This window comes from Balaenoptera acutorostrata, chromosome 13 (assembly GCF_949987535.1).
Source record: "Balaenoptera acutorostrata chromosome 13, mBalAcu1.1, whole genome shotgun sequence".
NCBI lineage: Eukaryota > Metazoa > Chordata > Mammalia > Artiodactyla > Balaenopteridae > Balaenoptera > Balaenoptera acutorostrata.
This window is the reverse complement of record NC_080076.1, coordinates 29,535,189-29,559,204: the sequence shown is the minus strand read 5'-3', so window position 1 is coordinate 29,559,204 and position 24,016 is coordinate 29,535,189. Positions and strand designations below refer to the sequence as shown.

Genomic DNA, 24,016 nt, shown 5'->3' with positions numbered 1-24,016 from the left:
GGACCACACAACTGCCTTACCAAATAAAGGAGGTCAGCATCAAATCCCATTCCAGAGTCCCATGGATGGGACACTCTTGACTGCCTTGGAATTACATGCAATTCAATTAAAGGTGCTCTAGGGAATAGGAAGATTAATGATATTAAGCTTTGGTTTCTAGGATTTACAATCTGAAATGATCTAGCAGGAAATATTAATCAAGCATCTACTATGAGAAAGGAGCTGTGCTCTTTGTTATGAGGGGTACAAAGAAGAGCACATGCTGTCTTCAAGAAGCTTTAATGGCTTCTTAGGCCATGCACTCATAGAAAGTTAAATTCCTCTAGGATTAAATACTGCATGAATGAAGTCTTCAAGAGTCTAGAAAAACACAGGAAAACTTTAAAGCAGTTCAAATTTTTGATCATGAAGTGATATTGGTAACATAATTTTGAACAGTTACCCCATGTAAATACATATTTAGAATATGTGTACTCATCTTTTAAAATGTAAACCTGAAAAGGTGAGATAAATCTGAAATAAATAATATTCTTAAAATAAACTTAAATTTCATTTAACTGTATTATTAATGAAACAAATTTTATACTAATATTAATATTTTTAATAATATTCAGAGAGGACCAAGTGATTGAGTTTGAATACTTCTTTTTGAAAATCTTGGGGTTTTTTTAACACTTGTGATTAAGCAATTTGAAGGTCTCATTTCAAATTCAGTTTGTTTCAAAACTTGTTAGTAGATGTTATAGGTTAAAAGGATATTTCACATAAACGTAGATCCAAAAGGAGAAAATGTATCATTTTGCTTAAAACATAATACTATTTTTTTCAATCCCATCCATCAATTAAGCAAAGGTTTTTTTTGTTGAAATTCAACTAACCAACTTCCTTTATTAACAGTCAGATGGTCTTGCATTTCAAAAGACATTGCATTTTTTTAATGAGTTCAAATCTCTGAAACCCTTCATTTGGAAGTTAACTCTGTTTACAAGATTTTTTAATTTGCATATTTAAGGATGTTATAGGTTATAATATCATTTACAGCAACAAAATTGTCAAAAATGGAAACATTTCCAATCAATTTAAAAAATGCTGTCGCCATAGTATGAGTTTGCTTCTAAAAGCAGTTCTTTCTTGCCCATTTTGCCCTAAAGGGACATTAAGCGTTTTTTTGGTTTTTTAACAACTGCCAGGTAACATTACAGACAGCCCACTGACAGCACTGAGAAAGTGAAAGCATTTAGAACACTTCTCTCAAAGTAGAAGAAAATTGCCAAATTTGTCTTTGAAAATAGCAACTCTTTTATACAGTTTGCTGCAAGGTAACCAATAAAACTCTCTGTGGTATATAACATATTTCATGGATATTCCTGACCTCATTACAAAGTATTTTTATTTTTTGTTAAAGATTTTTTTATTGTTTAAAGATCTTAATTTTCTAAACCATGTTCAGGACCTGACAACACCTGAAGGGAATAAACTGATGGGATGCCATCAGCCCCTTGAATGCATGTGGTCTCTTCTTTTTCCAGGAACCTCATGCCCAACTGTGACAGGTGACACATCGTGCAGCCCAGATAAGGGCATCACCCACCATCGCTCCATATAGTAAGCATTAGAATGCTTAATTTAGTTCTTATTTTTCAGAAAAGATATAAATAATATAAATAAAAATAATGTATATAATTATATATTATATAAAAATTTATATATAATAAAGTTAAATACATCAAATTTATATATTTTTACATATATATGTACATATATTTACATAAAATATATTATAAAATATATTTTATATATTTTATACAGTTATATAAAAATATTATTATATAAAATAATTTATACAATAATATGTTTTTCTTGCAGCCCACTTTCCTCCTTGGGAACATGCACCCCACTTGAGAGGCTGCCAATTTAGAACAGTATCTGATCTGGAGAGGCAGAGGGGAGCACCCACACGTAAACACGCAGGTGCACACCCACTGCTTCACCTCTCCATCAGTCGAACCGCTCCTCACCTCCTACCTTCACTTTTCCCACGGAGAAATGTGAAATAGGAGCAAAACAAAGACCAGGGTCTCCTAAGCCACTGCAGCTGAGATGGAATGTTCTTTCACAATAAACCCCTAAGAGGAGGCTGTCATTTAATAGTCAAGCAGTTACTGTGCATTAAACAAGCTAGTCACATTTTCAAAGAAATCCCAAACTGTATTAAGGTGACTTTAAGAACAGAATGGAAGTACCATTCTATCGTGACAAATGCCCCACATCTGCTAACACTTAATTCTAAATTATGGCTTTCAAATTGGAAAGCAGTGGTATATAGCATGTGTGCTGATGACTGGCAGTGACTCTGATGTGCACTGCCCACCAGAAGCCTCACCAGCCAAGGCAACTTGCCATCTTTTTCAAACGAGTTTTTAAGACCAGGACACAAAGGTTAATTTAAATTCTAAGGAAGAAGGAAAAAAGATTGCTTGCCAAGGCAAGTTGCTTCATATATCCCATTAGAAAATAAAAAGCAGCATTTGGAAAACGAGATCATTATTGAGTTAAGTACAAAAGTATCCAAAAAATGCACATTTTCATGGGAGAACATTAAACAATTGAATTTCCTTGAACTTGTATTTGCTGCCCATGTACTACATACCAGATCTTGTACTGCTGTGTGAATAACTGGGAGTACAGAGGGAAGACATGGCCTTTGCCTTTGAAGAATCTTCTAAGTATCAGCATACAAAGCAATTCACACTGCAGCTCTGTGCCTTGACTGAGGCTGATGGTTCTCCAGCCCTGTCCACCTGGAGGGCAAGTCCACTCCAGGCAGTTCAGCGGTCCCCAATATTTCTCTACCTTCCCAATTCAAACAGCAAGAAAAATTCTAATTAATCTAGAGATAAATTTTCCTCCCTCTCTGACCCATCCAAAACTTTATAAAACTACAATGTGTCTTGCACATGGGCAAAGTCTCCAAACCATTAGCACCTATTTCTTAGGAAGCTTCTATACAGCTAAGCCTCATTAGCCCTTATCTTGCTCACAGTGCTTACATGACATCTATATAAAGTCAGTGTGCAAAAGCAGTGATAAGTCCAGTGTTTGATTATCATAAAAGAAGTAGCAAAATCAACAAATGCTGATGAGCCAATCATCTGATAATGGGAGCAAAGAGAAAATCTAGATCTGGACCAAAACCAACTCAATCATTTGCATGGCAATTTTAAGTACAGAAAAAGTCTACATGATGATTTGCATTGCAGAGTTACGAAGAAATGAATTCATATTTTGCCTTGGCCACTCATAATTATTCTTTAAGGCTAACAAAGAACAGGCAAGATATAGGACAATTATAGGAAGGAGAGCAAATATGGAATCAATCTTGGTGCAAGAGCCCAGAAATTACTGTCTAATAATGAAACAATTTGAAGAGAGAAAAATCTGTTAACATTTAGAGGAACAGTGAAATCATAAGCAGTAAGGAGAAAGATTTGTGAATATCAAACCCTGCCAAGTCCAAAGCCCTCCTCTCCACCACACTACGATTTCAAAATTATTAGATGAAATAAATGTCTTAGAAAGCCACCTCACTTTTGGTAAGGCAATAGATAATGAGTATAGGTAAGAATTATAGCAATCTTTAGATACAGAAGCATCTAGTCTAACTGTTCAGTGTAATAGATGAAGAGAGACCCAGAGGGGCTAAGAGGTTCATTCTAGTTCAGCTTGGTTTCCAGCTGTCCCTGCCCAGAGCCCTTCCTACTGACCTGCACTCTGGTGCTGTTCACACACGAAGTAATGAGCCTACACTGAAAATTTGGATAATACACACAGGACAAAATAAAATTCAGATGTTCAGTAGATGTGAAACCCCTCAAAAATTGTAATGTGAAAAAGAAAGAGGGCTATTGAGTCTTAACACCTGAGGCCATCAGCGGAGATTGGACCGTGACATATGTTTATGCAGTTGGTCACAACATAAAACCCAGAGTGCTCATTCATTCTTCCCTCCCATTCAGCCAGGAGGGTAGCTACCAGCAGGAGTTTTCTAGGGAGATTATGCATGCCCTTTACTGAGGACATTTCTTATTCTTCTAAAATTATTGAGGTGAAATAGAGCCCAAGAATATGAAAACCAGAGCACCCCCCCCACCCCCCGCCAGTCCTAAGATCCTGAGAAAGATGTTTTACTGACACTAATCATTTATATTTTTTTAACCATGTACTATGGAACTAGCAAGTATATACCAAAGTAGCAGAATAGCATAATAAACCTCTGTGTACTCATCACTAAGCTTCAACATAATCAACTCATTTCAATCTTGTTTTAGGAATACTTCCACTCCCCTCCTCCCTCCCTTATTATTTTGAAGCCAGTCCCAGATGATATCATATGATTTCATCTATTAATTAGTATGTATTTCTAAAAGACAGGTACTTTGAAAAATGATCACAGTGCAATTATCACACCTAAGAAAGTTAGCAATAATTATATAATATCAAGAAACACCCAGACATTATTCAAATTTCCATGAATTTATAAAATATCTCTTTTGACAGTTTGTTTAAATTGGTATCCAAATATGATCATTTTATCTCTTCTCTCTTTTAATTTACAGTTCCACCCTCCCCCCCAACCTCTCAACTTATTTGTTGAACGCACCAGGTTGTTTGCCCTGAGCTTCCCACAGTCTGTGCTTTACTGAATGGATCTCGGTGTGTCCTCTGTATTCCGTGGTACTTAGGTCTAGAGCTGAGCTGCCCATTATGGTAGCCACTAACCACATGTAGCTATTTAACTTTAAATTAAACTAAATTTAGAGTCAATTCCTCAATCACTTGCCATATGTCAGGTGCCCAGTAGCCACATGTGGCTAGTGGCTGCTGTATGGGACAGCATAGATATAGATCAGTTCCACCACTGCAGAATTTCTATAGGACAACGCTACTCTAGAGGCTTAATAAAGTCCCGTAAGGTAGCTCTGGAGGGAAGAAATGTTGAAATCTCATCCACCCAGTCTTTGACTCACAGTTAATCTGCACTGGGGTCACTTTAAACCTTCATGTCTGGATATTGAAAACGAAATAAAAATTCAAGGGATCTGTGTGTTTCTAAATTTACATAGATGGTACGCTTACAAATACTTTTGTTATTTGCTTTTTTTATTCAAGTTTTTTTTTTTAGATTTAACCATGTTGATATATTTATATGTATTTTATTCCTTTTAACAGATGTGTATACAATATTCCATTGTTTGAATGTATCGCAGTGCTTCATTATCTTTTTAATTAATATTTATATTGTTTTAAGTCTTCTGTAACATACACTGAGCTTCAGGGAATGACCTTGGCCTCCTGTTACATATGAGCAAAAGAGGTGACCTGGCCTTGGGATCTCTGGGGCATTGGGCACGCCCATCTTCAACTCTAATAGTTATTGCCCAATCACTCTCCAAAATGATTCTGTCAATTTGCTCTCCTGCCAACACTCTGCAAGTGTTCCTACTTCCTTACAGAATTATACATATTAGGTAGTTTCAGACTTTTAATTTTTACCAATATGGGTTCACATATATGCAGTAAAAGTACAAATTCAAGCAGGGAAAGGAAAGGAAATGGAATTGATGATGGAGCACTGACTTAGCTGACTCTATAATGTTTTCTTGCTTAAAAAAAAATAAAGCATATATGGCAAAAAGTTAATGTTTATTAAATGTGAATGGTGGGTACAAAAGAGTTGGTTATGATATTTTTAGTATTGTTTGGTAGGTTTACAGTACTCAGAATAAATTTTTATTTCATAATCATTTTTCAATGCAAGGGCCTAATAAAAAATTATGCAGCATATAACAAATTATTGAATATGGAATTATCTACTAGGTTCCTTTTTGTTTGTTTGACATTTCATGCTAAAAAAAAAAAGTACTGAGAAGAAATATCCATTGGTTGTATTTGCCCCAAATGATCTCCAGCTCAGCTCACGGAGTTTTCCAGTCAAGCTTTACTCAGTCAAACATTGCCAACTAATTGCCCAAAATGATTTACTTTGTACCTGCATGCTGTATTATGTGTCACATAGCATTTCCTTCTCTTTGGATGATATAAACTAAAAAGAAGGTAAACTGCAAGTGGAACTTTTATTTGGAATAATGCCAAAAGTTTTGTGGGGTATTTCTGACTAGTTTTCGTTTCCTCATGAACTCTGTGGACAAGGTAAATGGCTTAGCTCTGACATGGAGACCTGCTCTTAGTGTCACTATATTTGCAATGGTCGATTTAAAAATCCAAACTAAAACTCCTTTAGAGAAGAATATGATTATAAGGCAGCAACAATCAGTGTAATTCATCAGTGGAGAAACAGTTTTTAAATCCCTTCCATGTACAAGGCACCATGCTATGCCCTGTGAGGGGCATAAAGACCAACAAAAGTCGGTCTCTGCATCTGAAAACTTAAAATCAAGCAAGCTTTTCCTTTTACAACACTAAGTACAAAAATTTTATTTTTGTAGCCAGAAGCTCACTCTGGCTTTGTTCTATTTTGATCTTTATAACTTATTTTAAAGATTGCTCAGTAGTTATTCATTGCACAGTAAGTCTCACAATGACCTTTGGCCAAAAGCAGTACCATTTTGGCCTGTCCTGTGAAACTCAGAGCTTCCCACTCCATGAAACTTGTGGCATAAATAACTTCAAATAAACCCTTCTGGGAGATCTGTGTCGGGCACAACATGAGAGAGAAATGGGGAAAAGCAGAGAAAGAACCCAGCAGGAGTGCCCAAGAGTAAGTGACAGCAGTGTCTTTGTTTTCAGCATTTTTTCCTCATCTCCCTTAAGATATTTATTCTGCTTGTCCACTAGTAGTTGAAAAAGTATGGGATGACACAACAAACCACGATGCTAAAATGAAACACATTTGTTTTTAGGCCTGCAACGTTTCGTAGGGTTGACGACAACTACATGGGCTTTTTTGGGGATGAGCATTTAGTGTAAATCACAGCAGCAAAGCACTAAAGACATTTCTTAAGCTTATAAGTAGCCAGAGGGAGGAGCCAGTGTGAAGATGCCTTATCAGGATGTGTGTGAGTGCCTGTGTATATGTGTGTATACACATGTATGTACACGTTTGCCTCTAGTGAACAGTACAAGGAGAAAGAATGATCTAAAGGAGGAAAGGTCTGCTACGTCTTGAAGCCATTCACACTTTATGGTGTCTGAACTTCAAAATGAAGCAGTTCTGAAGGCTATTTAGTAGCGGCAGTACAGGACTTCCTGCGACTAGAAGTTTGGCTCATAAAATAGAGAAGCATCTGGCCACCAGGACATGAAAAGAGCTCCTTGCAAACAACAGCCCGGTAGCACGGGTGTAAATGATTCAGAAACACCTGGCTGGTATTTCCCTTGGGGTTTCCAGCAGATGAACTAGTTAAGAAAGACTTGGTCAATTGGACATCATCAGGCAAGCTGACAAGTCCAGACCATTGGGGGAAAAAATTAGAGAGATGGGATCATCCCAAATTGAGTGTTCCTGAAAAGTATCCTCCCTCTGTCATTGGAGGAGGGTTAGAAATATAATAGGCTCGGTTAGATATTCTAGTTCAGGTCAAGGCACCTCTTTTTCGAGGCTGACGGTACAAATGAATGATCCAGATTGCTTGATCCAGAGGGCTGCTTGTCATTTTTTCTATTCAGCATCTTTTACAGAAAGATGAAGTATAGCCTAATGCTAAATTGAATTAGATCAAATGTCAAAGGGCTGAATAAAAAATAAAAACTATGATAGGAGAAAGTAATGGGAGAATTTATATTGTGATTCTGACATTGATTTCCATGGTAGATCTTCCTACATGGTGTGAGCCTTAGTTTCCAAACTTAAAAATGGGAACAAGTGTATTTCATGGGATTGTTGTAGAGACTGAAATAATGAAATGCTTTGTACACGTAATATTCAACCCATGTTTATTTTTATTATTTTTAATTTTAATAAAGGAAAAAGAAGAAATAGTGGGTACCGAGTCATAGTTATAGCATTAATTTTCCATAATCTTCATAGCCAAATATAATGCCAGCTGTCACTAAAAAGACTAGGTTTAAGGCAGTCTGCATCCTGTAATCAATTTCTTCTCTCTTCCCTTCCCGCAGCCAGCTCCTCCCTGAAGAAGCGATTCAAGCGGCGGGAGATCGAAGCCATCCAGTGCGAGGTGCGGAAGATGTGCAACTACACCAAGATTCTGTCCACCAAGAAGAACCTGGACCACGTGAACAAGATCCTGAAGGCCAAGCGGCTGCAGAGACAATCAAAGACAGGCAACAACTTCGTCAAGAAGAGGAGAGGGCGTCCTCGGAAGCAGCCCACGCAGTTCGATGAGGACTCCAGAGACCAAATGCCGGTGCTGGAAAAATGCATCGACCTTCCCAGCAAAAGGGGTCAGAAGCCGAGCCTGAGCCCGCTCGTCTTGGAGCCGGCCGCCAGCCAAGACACCATCATGGCCACCATCGAGGCGGTCATCCACATGGCCCGGGAGGCGCCTCCCCTGCCCCCGCCGCCGCCCCCGCCCCTCCCGCCGCCGCCGCCGCCGCCGCCGCCCCCGCCGCCCCCTCTGCCCAAGACCCCCAGAGGAGGCGGGAAGAGGAAACACAAACCCCAGCCTGCGGCCCAGCCCCCGCAGCAGCCGCCCCCGCAGCAGCCCCTTCCCCAGGAAGAGGAGGTGAAGGCCAAAAGGCAGAGGAAGTCGCGAGGGAGTGAGAGCGATGTCCTTCCCTAGGGTGGGCCTGGGCGTCAGAACCTGGGGCTGGGGAGACTGACGCGTTGGAAGTGCAGTGAGCCGGGGCTGGGTCCGAATGCCCTTCTCTCCCGAAGCTGGGCAGGCAGACTCGGGCCAGATGACGGGGTTGAGCCTTCAGGAGCTCTTGGGAAAGCAAAGCAGGGGAACGTCTTCAAAAGAAGTGTGTCTGTGCTTTACAGCAGTTCCCGGCCAAGGGGCACTTCGGTATGGCTAGATCCTTGACAGGCAGCACGAGACCCATCAGGGAGGAGAAGGATGGTGGTGCTCTCCGACAGCCGCCAGACCTCCCGCATCCAAGGTGCGCCCTTGATTCCGTTGCATTTGCTGGCCAGGAAAATTGAAAGGGGAACGCCCTCAATTAGGAAACATTCCAAGGGGAGAAAAACCGCAAATTTCTCAGCTGGCTTTGTTGTAAGCCACTTTCATTTAATTGGTTTTTATTTCTTTTGGTTTTTCAAGCTCGGCTAGGCTTTGGGGCACCAACATCATCTTCAGGTGACCTGAATCTTTACGTTAACAACACAGTTTCTCAGAGGGACTCATGTCATCAGAGGGTGGAATTGTAGTGATAGGCAACCTTAGACATGCATTCATATTCTTCTGTGTGTCTCCTCTATTACACATACACTGAGTTTTAGAATCATCTGTTCCTACTTTTTCTTTGCCCATTGTACTTCCATATACCTTTTCATTAACTTACTTGCTGCCTTCTTTAACTTGGTACACACCTAAATAATGTAAACCTTACCTGTGTTGTAATGTTCACCCTTGGCATGCTGTCCCAAGGAATTTGGCTTTGAATTTCAGTCATTGTGAAACAAATACTTAGTATCGATAGAGCCTTTTAAAAATAAGTGATTTAGAGCAGCCGAAGATACGTTGACCCAGGTGTCAACCAGGTTATTTTTATACTTAAAACATATCAGCAAAGAATAGGCAGAATAAAATGAATAAAATGCCCCATAGAAAATGGAATAGCTGACAAATCACCAAAAATTGAAACCCCAGACCCACCAGAAAGACAAGTGTCTAGCAATGCCTTGGTATGTGGATTTTTTTTTTTATATACAAATAACTATCAAAGGTCATTGAAAAAAGGGAACAGAAAGACAATAGAAGTACATTGTCTCTTTTCATAAAAGCAAATGGGAGTAAGTGTTCTTATCTGGGAAAAAAAAAAAAAAAAGAAAGAAAATGCTCAAAGGGTGTCACCACTCCAATAGTATCACGCCACCTTGGACAAAGTATCCAAGTTGTGGTTGCCTTAATAAACTGAAATGTTTTGTACATAATGTAATTATAAATCTATCAGTCTGCATGGATGCAAACTGTGTGTGACAAATCGTCTTTTAAATGGTCAGTTTCGACTGTACATTTCTCATCCAAGTTGTACTCTAGCCATTGGTTTAGCGTGGACAGATATTCCGTCTCTATTATCCACCTCCACAGCCCAAGTTAAACATGTTAAGAAACTCAGAATGAATATGAAGTCATTCCATTGCCATAGATGTTTTCTAAAAGTCAGATGTGGAAATTTCAAAGTATTTTCAATTTCCTCCCTCACTCCTCCCCTTACCTTTCCTAAGACATCAAACACCCGGTATGATAGATTATAAAAAGAGAGACACTGAGAGACAGAATTAAATTTTCTAATGGGAATTAGAATATCTGGTTTACCTCCAAATTAAGTTTCTTTACAGGAAGTTGCAAATGGCAGGAAATCATATTATTACTTCAGAACACAACATTATTTCCTTAGAGAAAGAAGGATTTTTGTTGGGAACATAGGAGAATAAGGGATGGGTTATCTATGGGAGTAAACTTTAAAATCCCAAGTTAATATGCTTGCAAACATCAGTGCTCTGTCACGGCACCACCAGTTGGTTGAAATTACCCACAGAGTCATCCTGTTCTGCAATGTCACCGCAGACTTCACATCATGTGCTGCCACCAGGTCAGTTGCATTTAATCCCAGCAATATGTAAGTTTAAAGGAGTGCATTCTCCTGTTCTTCAAAGCTTATATCATAGATACTCAGTTTGTGACCTAGGTTGACCTTTGGCATTTCATACAGGTTGAACAGCAAAGTCAAACCAACCACTTTCAATTTGTCATTCCCAAGCCATGTCTGAGCGGTTCCAAAGTCACTCAAGAGGAAGGTTTAAATTAGCCCCACGCACCCCACCATTGCTATGAAAGAGCAACCATTTTCATTCCAATTAGGCCATAAAGTGGTTTCTCCCTTGTTGGATTTTGAAAATAATTGATTTCATTCTTTCTTTTGCCCCTCTTCCTTCCAGTGTTGTACTCTTTCCCCACCCAAATCTGTGAGCAGACTAAATCTTCCTGCAGAGGGGAATAAGCTGGCACTCTCTAAGCTTCTTAAGGAAGGACCTAAAGCTTAATTGGCATTAACCTCTAGTAGGTGAGAAATTTCATATAACTCTAGGATACATTAGAATTTCCAAACCAGCGAAAGGTATTCCAGGAGAGATACAGCAGACTTGCACCTTATACATAAATTCAGTTCTACAGTTGTCATGTGAGTCAAATGCAAATCTTCTACATTTATGATCCTAAGGATAGATTGGAAAACTGCAGAGGAGCAAAACTGAGACAGGCTAACCCGCTGGTTGGAGGTGGAAGCAAGTCCAGTCACCTGCAGGGCTTCCCCTCTTTCCCATCAAGCTCCTCCCTCAGTATCACATTACTTTTATTTTTTCTTTTGCTTTCCATTAACCTAACCCATCTTATTAGTATGACCATTTCCTCATTTTCTAACTACCCACTTTGCATTAGCCTCTCCTCTCCTGTCCAGACTCAACATTGGGCCAGTCTCGTTTCACATCTGGCTGGTTGCAGAACAAGGATGAGAACCCAGCTCTCCTGACCCACGTTGTGGAGGTCTCTAGCCACCCAACACTGCCTTCTGTGGCTGCATATTTATTTAGAGAAAATGTCATTTGGGATGCATGAAGCTCCATAAACAGGTCCAAAAGTATTTCATAATAAGAGAAATTCCCTTGTTTTCTTTTCTGTTTCCTGGAATACTTGCCTTCAGCAAGCAGGCATGAACCCACTTATAGGGAATCTGATTAAGGGTGAGCAAAGAATGAAATCTGTATAAAAACCACCTTGAAGGTGATGATGGGTCTCTGATCCACCTTCCTAAGTGGCTGGGGAGTCACTGGCTTTTCAGCCCCTCATCTCAAACGAGAGGAACAGAGTTTAACTTCCTCTAACAGCACTGCTCCGGCTACAGCCCGAGGAAGACGGGTCAAAGGAAAGGAGGGCGTGTCTGGGCTAGCTCGTGACCTGGCAGGCCTGGGACTCAACAGCCACTGACAGCCCCGACTAGGTGACTGAGGGCCAACAGGTTTAGCCTGTTAACTTGGCTGCTGTCCGGAGTGGGAGGCCACGGTCGACGGCAGTCGGAGTTTGTGTTCTGGGCATTGCTGGGTCTATAAATATGATAAGCAAGTGGTGACAGAATTATAGTATAAGGTGATGTACTACATGGAGATCATAAAGGATTTGGTTTTAGGACTTAAGTAGAAAATCCCACTCCTACAGCTTATTACCCGACAATATTCAGATAATGAGCTTTTGGAGAATATTTTTTCCCTACCACTAGGAAGATTTACCTGGGAACTGTCTAAAGTCTATACATATATTTCCAAAGCCTTTAAATGCCAACTGTAGCATGGAGAGGGGGGGGGGGGGTGGGTGGCAGAAGCCGAAATGCCTCAAAAGCCATTTAAGTGTTACATTGCAGGATTTTCAGTCCTTCACATTATGTAAAAGTAGATAAATATAGACATTATTCTCAACACTACCCTATAGTATCACAATGGTCCAAATGCCAGAGCTTACAGATAATGTCATCACAGTGCCTAGAAACTCGAACTGTAATATACCGTAGCATTTTCTTGGAGTTTTTTAAAGTTTCTTTCCACGATACCAGGCTCCCCCTGCCTCTTGTTTCTTGGAGGGTTTGCCCTACTGATGAGTCTGCCTCCCTTCTTGGACTCAGTCACTTGGGGAACAGTCTTAGAAGCACATATCAACCAAGGAAGAAACTTCCTGGATATCTCTTGCCCACTTGCCCAGGTATAATAAACACTAAAGGGGGGAAAATTGAAAAGAACTGCCACTGGTCAACACAGAAGGGCAGTTCCAGCTTAGGTTGGTGTCTTTCTTTTTCTTCCTTTTTTTTAAAAAAAATCTATTTCTTAAATAATAAATGCACATGATGTGTTAAATATGTATATATATATTTCAAAAGAAAAAAAATGGGGCACAAGATTGTCTTACAAGTCGTGCTGGCTAATTTTTAGTTTGTATTCATAAGTGGTTTTTAAAAGCCTTTTTTAAAGTGTAATTTGCATGTTCTACTTTGATTGTATGTAAACATATTTTAGAACAAAAAATGTATTTGTATTTTATTGAATATAGAGGCAAGAAAAATTGTACATTGTTTGAAATGTTCTTTTTGTAACAGTTTTTATTCATAAAGCATTTTTGTACATTTAAAATGAACATGGACTTGCTGTTATTTGAGGCGTAGATACATCTGGCATGCTTTACTGTCATGCTCCTCCATGGTCTTAGATGTTGGGTTTTAAACATTTTTTCTAAAAGAAAGCTCAGTCTTTTTCGCTACCAGATCAGGTTAGCACAGTATAGAGCACTTAACTATTAAAAAAAAAAGTTAATCCTATTCATATGTTATTCATTGTGTGAAATTAAAGACATTCAATTCAGTCTAACATGAGTTGTGAATTCTTTTGTTTTATTTTCCATCTGGTTCACATCACTAAGGAGTTTAATAGCATTTGGGGGTCTTTGCTCACACCAACTGGATATAGAATCATTGAGAAAATTCTTACCAAATTTCTGCCTTTTGTATGATTCTGGGAAGTACATTGTGAGCAAGATTTGAGTCTGATTTACAGGGTTACTGTTCAGAATATATTACACCTGGACATAAAGCCAAGATTGATTCAAAGAACCAGTCAGAACTCTGCTGAAAGCAATCCAAATGTAGTGTAAGATGTTGGAGACCCATCCTATCCTAAAATTTTAGAAGAACATTATGGTTGGGGGTTAAGGCCTTCTTAGTAAATATCCCATGTTGTTTGATAGCTGAAGGATGGATCTCTGGCTGGCCTTAAAATTTGACTGGAGTGTTAGGAAAGGCTATTTAATCAACCACAAGCAGTTACTGATCACCTATCCAAAGCCTACCGGTCTGAGCAAGACCCTAAGGGCAGTGTCCAGGAATACACAATCCTTGCTCTGAAGGAACTTACAAGGTCTGCATGTGGAAGATGAACTATAATTCTAAGCAGAATATGGCAAGTGGTAGAAGAGTGATGAGGTGTCAGAAGAAGGGTGGAGCCCTTGAGGTGGCACTTTCTTCTCTTCCTACTCCTTCTGTTCTAATTTTTAGTTTATATTCAGAAATAGGTTTTAAAACTCCTTTTAAAAGTGTAAGTTGCACATTCTACTTTGAGAACTTGTAAACATACATACATTTACATATTTTTTGGTTCTTTCTTTATCTTCTGATGCACCACTTTAAAAAGCCAGCAAGGTAAGTAGGAAATGTTATATGCAGCTCTGCGTCCCTAACCATCAACCTGACCCACCGTGACATTTATTATGACTTTTGGTATTTGCAGCAAGCACAGTGGAATAACTGAAATCTAGTGGAATGAATAGGTCTTCAAGAGTAGATTATTAGGGCAGCCTCCGGGATGGTTGGAGTCCTAATGCTTTAGATAGTCTCCTGAGACTCAGAGAATTTAGTCAGCAAACTCTATCAAAGTAGAATTTGCCCTCTTTTCCCTCTCCTCTGCCAACTATCTTGCACTGAACCAGGAGAATTTAAAGCATTATATAGTCCTTTTTCTTTCATTAGACTGTTGGCATTTCTGAAATCAGCAAGGACTTCCAGGAATGCCCCTAATCTCCTCCCACCAGCTTCTCATGTAGGGACAAAGCTGTTGCCATGAAATTGATTGGCTCAACTTTTAGGATTTTTCATCAGTCCACAGAGTAGTGATGTGCTGACAGAGATTGTCAAGACAGTCAGATATGTTCATACATGTAGCTGGTACAAATCTTGGTCTACAAATAGATGGCTGAAAGGAATGTTAAAACTTAAGTTCTTTGAAGGTCAGTTTATTAATTTTTAGTTCTACCAGCATAGTCGAACCTTAGTTCCAGACCTAGGAATTCTTCTCTAACCTGGAGGGGAAGGAAAGAGGGGACTTTCAGAAAGCCTAGCTCCAGCTTCTTCCAAACTGTGTCTTTGTGCTCCTGTCTTTTCTATTTCCCTAGTTTCTAGTCGTTTGAAACTGAAAAGCCAGAAAAAAAGTTTTTAAAAATTTTTCTCCCCTCTGCTTTTTTGCTGTCAGCTACATGCCCTGAGGGGATGAGCACAAACCAGCCTAGCTGCCTGAATTGGGGGGAGGAGACTAGTAGAAAAGTGGAAATACTTCAAAAATTTTAACCTGTTACACATGTGATAGGGAGTGAGGACAATAGGATGTGAAAAGCTAAAGGATTTGCCCAAGTCCTAAAAGGCTCCTTATAGGTCAGATGAGATAATGAATGGGTGTGAAAGGGATTAGGAAGGTGGCAACAGTGGTGTGCATTTCCATTGTCCATTATTACTAATTCACTTTTATTGGAAATGCCAAAATCCAGGTTTTTAATTCTTATAAAAGCTGTGGCAAGACACTTTCCTAAAGTCATGAGAGTTTTTGTTTCCAGAATTCATTAAAGGAAAAACTGGTGCCAAAATGTTAGTCACATTCATATATGCTAAAATTAGGAAGTAACAAATGAGAAACATTAAAATCTCAAAAGTTAGAAACCTCACATATTCTATCATTACTAAGCTTGATCTTTTACCTTAATTCTCCTCTTTTCAGTGGATAAAGCACTGGAATAAAAGTCAAGAGATCTGTAATGTATTTCCACTTGGTCACTAAAAAATTCTATACCCAGGAGCAGAACTACTTTGAGTCTCACTTGCTTACTCTAAAATGGGAAGGTAAACTCTTAATGATACCTGCAGTGCCTTCCAAGTCTAAGTCTCCAATTCTGTCATTTTTGTACCTTCCAAACAAGCCCTACCTTTAGTTCCCAACTTCATCTGTTGTGTAGAGCCAATGACACTTTGGGGCTGTCTATCCTCAGCATAATCTATCCTATCCTAATATGAGGAAGTGAATGTATGGAGGAAATTAATGACAAAAAAATAGAAGCATGAAGACATATAATCAAGCTTTTTCTTCTTTTCTTTGTTTTCTTCCCTTCTTCCTTCCTTTCTTCCTTCCTTCCTTCTTTCCTTCCTTACTTCTTTTCTTTCCTATCTTCACATTGCCAAGTACCAAAAATGTAAGGATGAGCAAGACAAGGCCTCATTGAGCTTTTTTCAAGCAAATCTAGATCATGAACTTCCTCCTTCCACTCTCTGCCTATCTAAATTCTACCCATCTTTTTTTTTTTTTTTTTTTTTTTTTTCTACCCATCTTTTTAAGGTCAATTCAAACCCTACTTCCTCAAGGAAGTCTCATGGCCACACCCACAAACATGTCTCAAATCACTCATTTGGTAACTCTTCTTAATAACTTCACATGTGACAGAGTATAATCCTCAGCCAGGGCTGCCATGTAAGGTTGTACAGGTCGTTCCCTGAATAAGGTGACCTGGCTGAGAAAGAAAGTGGGAGCTGAAATCTAGCCTGTATGTTCGTTCCTTGTCAAGTTGTGCACCCTTGGGGTGGCATCTGCCCCATATAGACATCTTTTTCACATTCTCACAAAAGTGGTTTTGTGAGAATAAAACCTAAAAAAGAAAAATTTCAAGATATACTGTGCAACTATGAAAGGTAGAGATAATCTCTGCCTCCCTCTTCTCACTCAGATCATCCATGCTGCCCTTGCCCCTGAGGCCTCCAAGGCCAGTCTCCCAAGACTTCTCTTATTTTAGTCAGTAAGACCATATACTCCAGAAGATCCCAAATCCATTCCCAAACTAAACAATTGGAAGGAAACAGTGAGACCAGATGTGATGGTTAATTTTATGTGTCAGCTTGACTGACCATGGGGTGCCCAGATTAAACATTATTTCTGGGTAAGTCTGTGAGGGTGTTTCTAAATGAGATTAGCGTTTGAATACGTGGACTCCGTAAAGAAGACTGCCCAACCCAATGTGGATGGGCACCATTCAATAAGTTGAGGGCCTGAATAGAACAAGAGGAGAAGGGAGAAAACTGTCCCTTGTTTTGCCTGCCTCACTGTTGAGCTGGGACATTTCATCTCATTTTCTCCTGCCCTTGGACTGGGATTTACACCATTGGCTATGCTGGTTCTCAGGTCTCAGACTGGGGATGAATTATACCACTGGCTTTCCTGGGTCTCCAGCTTGCAGAGGGCAGATTACGGGACTTCTCAGCCTACATTGTCAATTCTTCCTAATAAATGATAGAGAGAGAGAGGGAGAGAGAGAGAGAGAGATGATAGATAGACAATAGATATCTCCTATTGGTTCTGTGTCTCTGGAGAACCCTGACTAACATACCAGACAACAGCCTTGTATGAAAGCATCAGCTAGTTTCAGTGTCACATCCCCATGAATATAATTTGCTAAGCTAATAGACATCTGATGGGTCTACAATTTTCCAAAGACTTTTGGAACTTTTATTTTGAAATAATTATAGGTTCATAGGAGGATGCTGAGGAATAGACAAGAAAGTACAGTGTAATCCTCTCCCAACTCCCTCTCTGCACCCCATGTCAACATCCCATACACCCATAGTACAATATCAAAACCAAGAAGTTGACCTTGGTACAATTCATAGAGCTTATTCAGATTTTACCATGAACTTATTTGTGTGCATGAGTGTGTGTGCACAGATCTATGCAATTTTGTCACCTGTAGAGCCCTACCTAACCACCACCACAATCAAGATGCTCAGTTGTTCCACCACCGCAAACATCTCCCTCTTGCTAACCTCCCTTCTCCCTCACCATCCCTAATCCCTGGCAACCAATAAGGTGTGCTCCAGCTCTACAAAATTTTTTTTTTATTTCAAGAATGTTACATAAATGAAATTATGCAATTATATTTATTATATTATCATTATATTAATAATGTTATATTTATATATTTTATTTTGTTGAGCAAATTATTATAGCTATGGCCATTGGAAGTTCTTTCCATTGGCTCCTGTATTCCTGTGACATACCCCCAACATTGTGTGCTGTTTTGTAGTAACAAATAAAATTACTATGGACATTCATATACAAGAACCTATGTGAAAATAAATTTTACTTTCTCTGGGAAAATTGCCCAAATCACCAATTACTGGGTTATATGGTAAATCCATTTTTAGTTTTGAAGGGAACTGCCAAACTATTTTTCAGAGTGGTTATACCATTTTACATTTCTACTAACAATGTGTGAATGATCTAGTTTCTTTGCATCCTCACCAGTATTTGATGTTATCACAACCTTTCATTTTAGCCATTCTGATAGGTTTGTAGTGATAACTCGTGGTTTAAGCTTGCATTTCTGTAATGGTTAATAATGTTGAACATCTTTTCATGCATTTATTTGTACATCCTCTTCAGTAGAATGTCTGTGCATGTATTTTACCTATTTTCTAATTAGATTTTTTTTAATGCTGAGTTTTGATATTTTTTCTTATATATTATAGATATAAGGTTTTTATTGGGGATGTGACTTGCAAATATTTCTCCTAGTCTGTAATTTGTCTTCTCGTTTGCATTTAAAGTCTTAAAACACCCTGAAACATGGTTGTTATTTGTATCTTATCATGAGGAAACAGGCTCAACAAGATAAAGGACGTTTTAAAATACACAGTTATTAAGGGCATGGCTGGAATTAAAACTCAGTACATACATGCTAACTCTTAGTCAAGTACTTTTTTTTATGGATGATAATCTTGGTGATGTCACACTTGGTAATTTGTTTTCTTTTCTCGATGCCAAAGAGTCTTTCAACTCTGTTATTTTGGAAAAGCTATAGAAAGCTTATAGCTCAAGTTATAGAAAGCTTATAGCTTGTTATTAGAAAGCTTATAGCTCAAGTCCCCCAGTTTACATCTGATAAAACTCAGCTCAGGGAGATGAAATGACTCGTCCATACTCAGGTGGCTTACTAATTAATGGTGGAACCCAGCCTAGAGTCCAAGGCCTGACTCCCAGTCTGATTGTTTCCCTGTTCTGCCACACTCTCTCTCACTACTGCTCAAAGTTCCCCAAGTCCAACACACTCATGTTCTAAGAGCTTGGGGGGAAGGAAGGATAATGACTTGGGAGCCCAGAAAAAGCTCTTTACCTTGGAGGGATGAGAGAAAGTAAAGAAGAACAGCAGAAAACAAATGACGTCAAAGGAAGTGACTTGGTCACATGGATGCCGAAGAGAGCCTTGGAAGTTTCACGGATGAGAATGTGTGGGGGCTGCTGGCACCTTGTAAATGTCATCACTGCACCCCAAAATAGGTGTATTATTTATTTCCCTCCAATATCTGTGACAATCCTAATAGAGACTGTGCCTAACAGTTTGCTCTTATCTTGACTCAAAACACTGAAATATATTTCTGTTAACTAAATGAATCTTCCCCATTGCAGCAAGATGTCTATTCCATTGCTCCCTCTGTCACCCACTCCCACCCTCCCACATGTAACCAGTCACAGACACATCTTGATTCCAGCTAGGGTGGGTGGTGATGGACACACACAGCTAGGGATAGAGGTTCTGCTTTCCTTTCTGCCAGAGCCAAAGGCTTTGGCTTAGGAAGGTGTAGGTTATACACTCCTGTGTTTGTGGTGACCAAGGAAATGTGTATGTTTAGCAATAACTGTGAGGCCCCTAAGGGCTCTCTGGGTATCTGGGGATATTTCATTTCATTTTAAAAAACTTACATTGTGGGGCTTCCCAGGTGGCACAGTGGTTAAGAATCCACCTGCCAATGCAGGGGACACGGGTTCGAGCCCTGGTCCGGGAAGATCCCACATGCCGGGGAGCAACTAAGCCCGTGTGCTACAACTGAGCCTGTGCTCTAGAGCCCGAGAGCCACAACTACTAAAGCCCTCAAGCCTAGAGCCCGTGCTCCGCAACAGGAGAAGCCACTGCAATGAGAAGCCCGCGCAACCCAACGAAGACCCAATGCAGCCAAAAGTAAATAAATAAATAAATTAAAAAAAAATTCTTATTAAAAAAAAAAAAACAAAAAACTTACATTGTAAAAATAGATCACTGATACAGAAACCACACAAAATATGGTTTCACGAATTACTGTAAGGTCAATCCTCAATAATCACCACCCAGTCAAAAAATAGAACCCATCAAGCTACCCCAGAAGTGCCCCCGGTGTTCTTCATCCCAACACAGCCAAGCCCTCCTCCAGATGTCTCCTGACTTTTATGGTAATTACTTCCGTGCACTTCTTTATGGTTTTATCACTGAAGTATGTAGAGTTAAAAAACCTTGATATGCTTTTAGGACTCTTTGAGTCCACATGTGTCCCTTCCATTCCTTACTTTTTCTTTACATGTACCTTTTGAAGAACCTGAGCTATTTGACCTGCAGAGCTGCCCCCAGTGTGGATGCTGCTGGATGCATACTCATGGTGCAGTTCAACATGTTCCTCTGTCCTCAGGCTTCTCTGAAAATTGGCAGCTAGATTCAGAACAGGATCCAAAGATAGCTGGATTCAGGTTGTAGGTAGACTTGTAGCCATTCATCAAGAAGCACATAATATCTGATTGTCTCTCTGTTATGTTAACAGCTATTGATGCTTAATGCAGAAATCTATTCATGTATTAGTGACCAAAAAGTTGTGATGTTTTAATCTTGTCATTACCTTCATTGATTAGTTTGGCATGCTTTCATACAGAGGTGCTTTCCCTTGTCTTCTCTTTGGATACCTCATGGCACAGATGATATAAGAAAAACAGGAAAAATATTTGATTCTTCCTTTTATTTTCCTATCACCCTCTAAAAGTGACCAAGTGGTTTTTTTAATAGTATTTTGAACTCATGGACAAACATATTTGAAAGGTTTTAGCCCACTGCAATTATTATCATTATTGAAGCTCAAATTGGCCCATCTGTGGCCAGCTGGAGTCTCTTCAAGTTGGTTCCTGAAACTTTTTTATACAATCCCAATGGTTTTATATAACATAGTACGCTTTGGTAGCTTCTTGGCTATCTGGTGTGATAAGATGTTCTAAGCTCATCTCATAATTTTTCTTTTTTGTTTTAGACAAAAAAAAAAAAAAAAAAAAATGAGCCATTTCTCTAAGAATTCTTGTTTTATTTTTTTAAGTGAGAGATGATATTCCAAGACCACAATCTGGGCGCTAGGGATAGGTAGATTAGATAGATATATAGATTGATGGATAGATAGATAGATGATAGATAGACAGATAGATAGATAGATGACAGATGATCGATAGATAGAATTTGAAATAAATTTGAATTGCAAATATCAGTACAAACTTAGCTTGTGTGTGTGTATGTGTGTGTGTGTGTTCATACTGATACTTCTAAGTCAAATTTATTTCAACTTCCTGAATTTGGATTGTAAGAGTTTTTTTTACTAAAACTTATATCTATATCTCCTCACTTTCATCTCAAGAGACTTAAGGATGTAAGGAAAAACAGTAATTACTCTTTTTTTTTTTTACTCCACATATATACAACAGTATTAGTGAAACATCCGTAAAAAATACCATCAGTATGATTTCTGAAAAGATGAGAAAAAACAGCATATGCTTTCCTCCTCTCATTTTTTACAATTGGTCTATATGCCTATATTGTCAGAACATAAAGAGTATATGTACTTGTTCCCTCTTAGCATACATTCAATCTTAGCTTTACAAGTAACTGACTGTTTAGTGCTCACCACCAGACATGTCAATGTCTCTCTAGTCATTTTGACGTCTAGCTCACCATCAAGTAAATTCCTAAGAAAAGCCTCATGGGAATACAATTTCCTGAGCTCTCCATGTACATAAGAGTCGGTGCCCTTTATACTTAAAAGTTCATTTGCTGGATATAAAATCCTTGGCTCATACCTTCTTTCTTTAGTAAGTAAGTCTCTCCTTTCTCATCTGGCATGAAATACTGCTTTTGAAAAACCTAATTATGATCTAATGTTGTTTTCCTTATAAGTCACTTGTTCTTTTTGTCTATATACTCAAGTAATGTGGTTTTTTCCTTTAAAATCCAATCACTTTACTAGAATATATTTTAGTGTTGGTCAATAGTCTCTTTAAATATGTGATTTAAATTTTTTTTAAGGGAAAATTTTCTGAATCATATTTTTTAGTGCTTATTCTGTTTCCTTGCTTTGGTTTTCTTCTTTAGGGACACCTATTATGTTCAGGAATCTTCTTTCGTAGTTTCAATTTTAGTCACTATGTCATGAATCCTTTTTATCTTTTTATTTTACTCCTTTTGGATATTTTAAATTATTTTTCTTACATTCAACCTTCTATTTCTCTTCAAGTATTTACTGTTGTGTTTATTCACTCTTGTATTCCTTACAGTTTCATCTTCATTTTTGACATTATATTTTCATTTCTTTTAAATTTTTTCTGAGTTCTGTCACTTCCTTTTTGAGGTTTCCTAATTCTAATTTATACTCCTCTTTCATGTCTTTTAGCATTTTCTTCAGATCTTTTAGCTCATTTCAAAACTGTAGGTTAGCATTTTTATTAGTTTTGTGTACATGTTTTACTGGTATATTTTTATTCTGCCTCAGTTCTCTTTTTATCTTAATAAATTTTATGAGAGAAATTTGAAAGTTGATACTTTTCTGTTTCTAATTTTTACTTGAAATTGGTTTTCCTGAACTTTTAAAAAGAAGCAGGACTGTAGATAGTCCTTCTAATTTTGCAGCCCTCCATCTTCCTTTTCCCAGCAGTGTTAAAAATGTTGATTTGTTTTCTAAGATTTCCTGACACTGTTTCCTTTCCCACTTTTATCTGAACCTTCTCTTTCCATCCTATTATCCCTATTCTTTCTAGTGTCATTTTAAATGACACAGGGATTTGACCACCAAGTATGTTCTCATTGGCCATGTACTATTTACTGGGTAGATTTTTAAGAGGGCCTAGAAGCCATCTCAGCTCAAAGTTAATGTTGTCCCCAACTTTAATTGTGGATATGACATGCAAAATGAAAAAAACTGAATGGGCCAGGGCACCACCAGTATTTGAGAAATTAGGAGGAGAAAAAGATGTATCTGGGTGTAGATAGTTGAGCATGGCCTTAAAGGGTAGACTGCCTGAAAGAACAAAAAAGAGACATCCCCTGGCATGTTTCATAAAAGAGGGGAAGAAAATATAAGCAAACATGTTGTAAGAGTTATGCACATGGTCTGGTTATGAGGCAGAGAGAAAATGAGCCTGGCTGGTGGGTGTCACAGAAGAAGAAGAAAGAATTAGTGGGGAATAGAAGTGAATAAATAGGAGAGTATCATAATGTTAAAAACAAAACAACAAAAAATGCATCTGAAATTGCTGCACACTTATAATACCTTTTTAAAAAGTAAACCAGGATTCAAAATTCCAGAGAGATTGGCTTATGATTTATGGTCCAAGTCTTATATTTTGATTATGTGCTCCCTTTAATACTTACTACTGTGCACATAGAATAGTCTCAAATTTGCTGATTCAACACAATAATAAATTACTCTAGGCCCACTCCAAAAAAATCTGCAGGAGCCAGTATAAATATAATGGCTATAAAGCAGGTGCTGGCCTTCAAGGAAAGTATATCCTATGATAGCTAACACAGTTTATATTAAAAAATTCACAAATCAGTGTGGCTATGAATGATCATCAGCCTGGCTCAACTAAAAAAAAAAAGTACACCCCTTTTTAATATGTTTAAGAGTTGTTATTTTTAAGAACCATTTACATATGTGAAACAAGCAAAGAGCAAATGAGTTTAAACTCAGATAGAAGGAAATGTCAGTACTTAATAAATGCTCTCTTTCTCCATCTTCCTCTCCTTCCCTCCTTTTCCACCACGGTCTTCTACAAGACCAGAGTTGGCAAACTATGGCTCACTGGCCAAATCCAGTCTGCTGCTTGTTTTTGTGTGGCCCACAAGCTAAGAATGGCTTTTACATTTTCAAATGGTTTGGGGAAAAAAAATCAAAAGAAGAATAATATTTCATGTCT

General features: G+C 38.5%; 1 protein-coding gene across 3 annotated transcripts in view; it reads left to right on the top strand.

The window, feature by feature from the left end:
- The window catches only part of SETBP1 (SET binding protein 1), a 376,312-nt gene extending 362,769 nt beyond the window's left edge, over nucleotides 1-13,543 (top strand). For all 3 annotated transcript variants that reach the window (XM_057526551.1, XM_057526553.1, XM_057526552.1), the window contains one exon: nucleotides 8,137-13,543. In XM_057526551.1, coding sequence (XP_057382534.1) covers nucleotides 8,137-8,759 — 623 coding nt within the window. In that variant the 3' untranslated portion in view covers nucleotides 8,760-13,543. The remainder of the gene's footprint in view (nucleotides 1-8,136) is intronic.
- The last annotated feature ends 10,473 nt before the right edge of the window (nucleotides 13,544-24,016 follow it).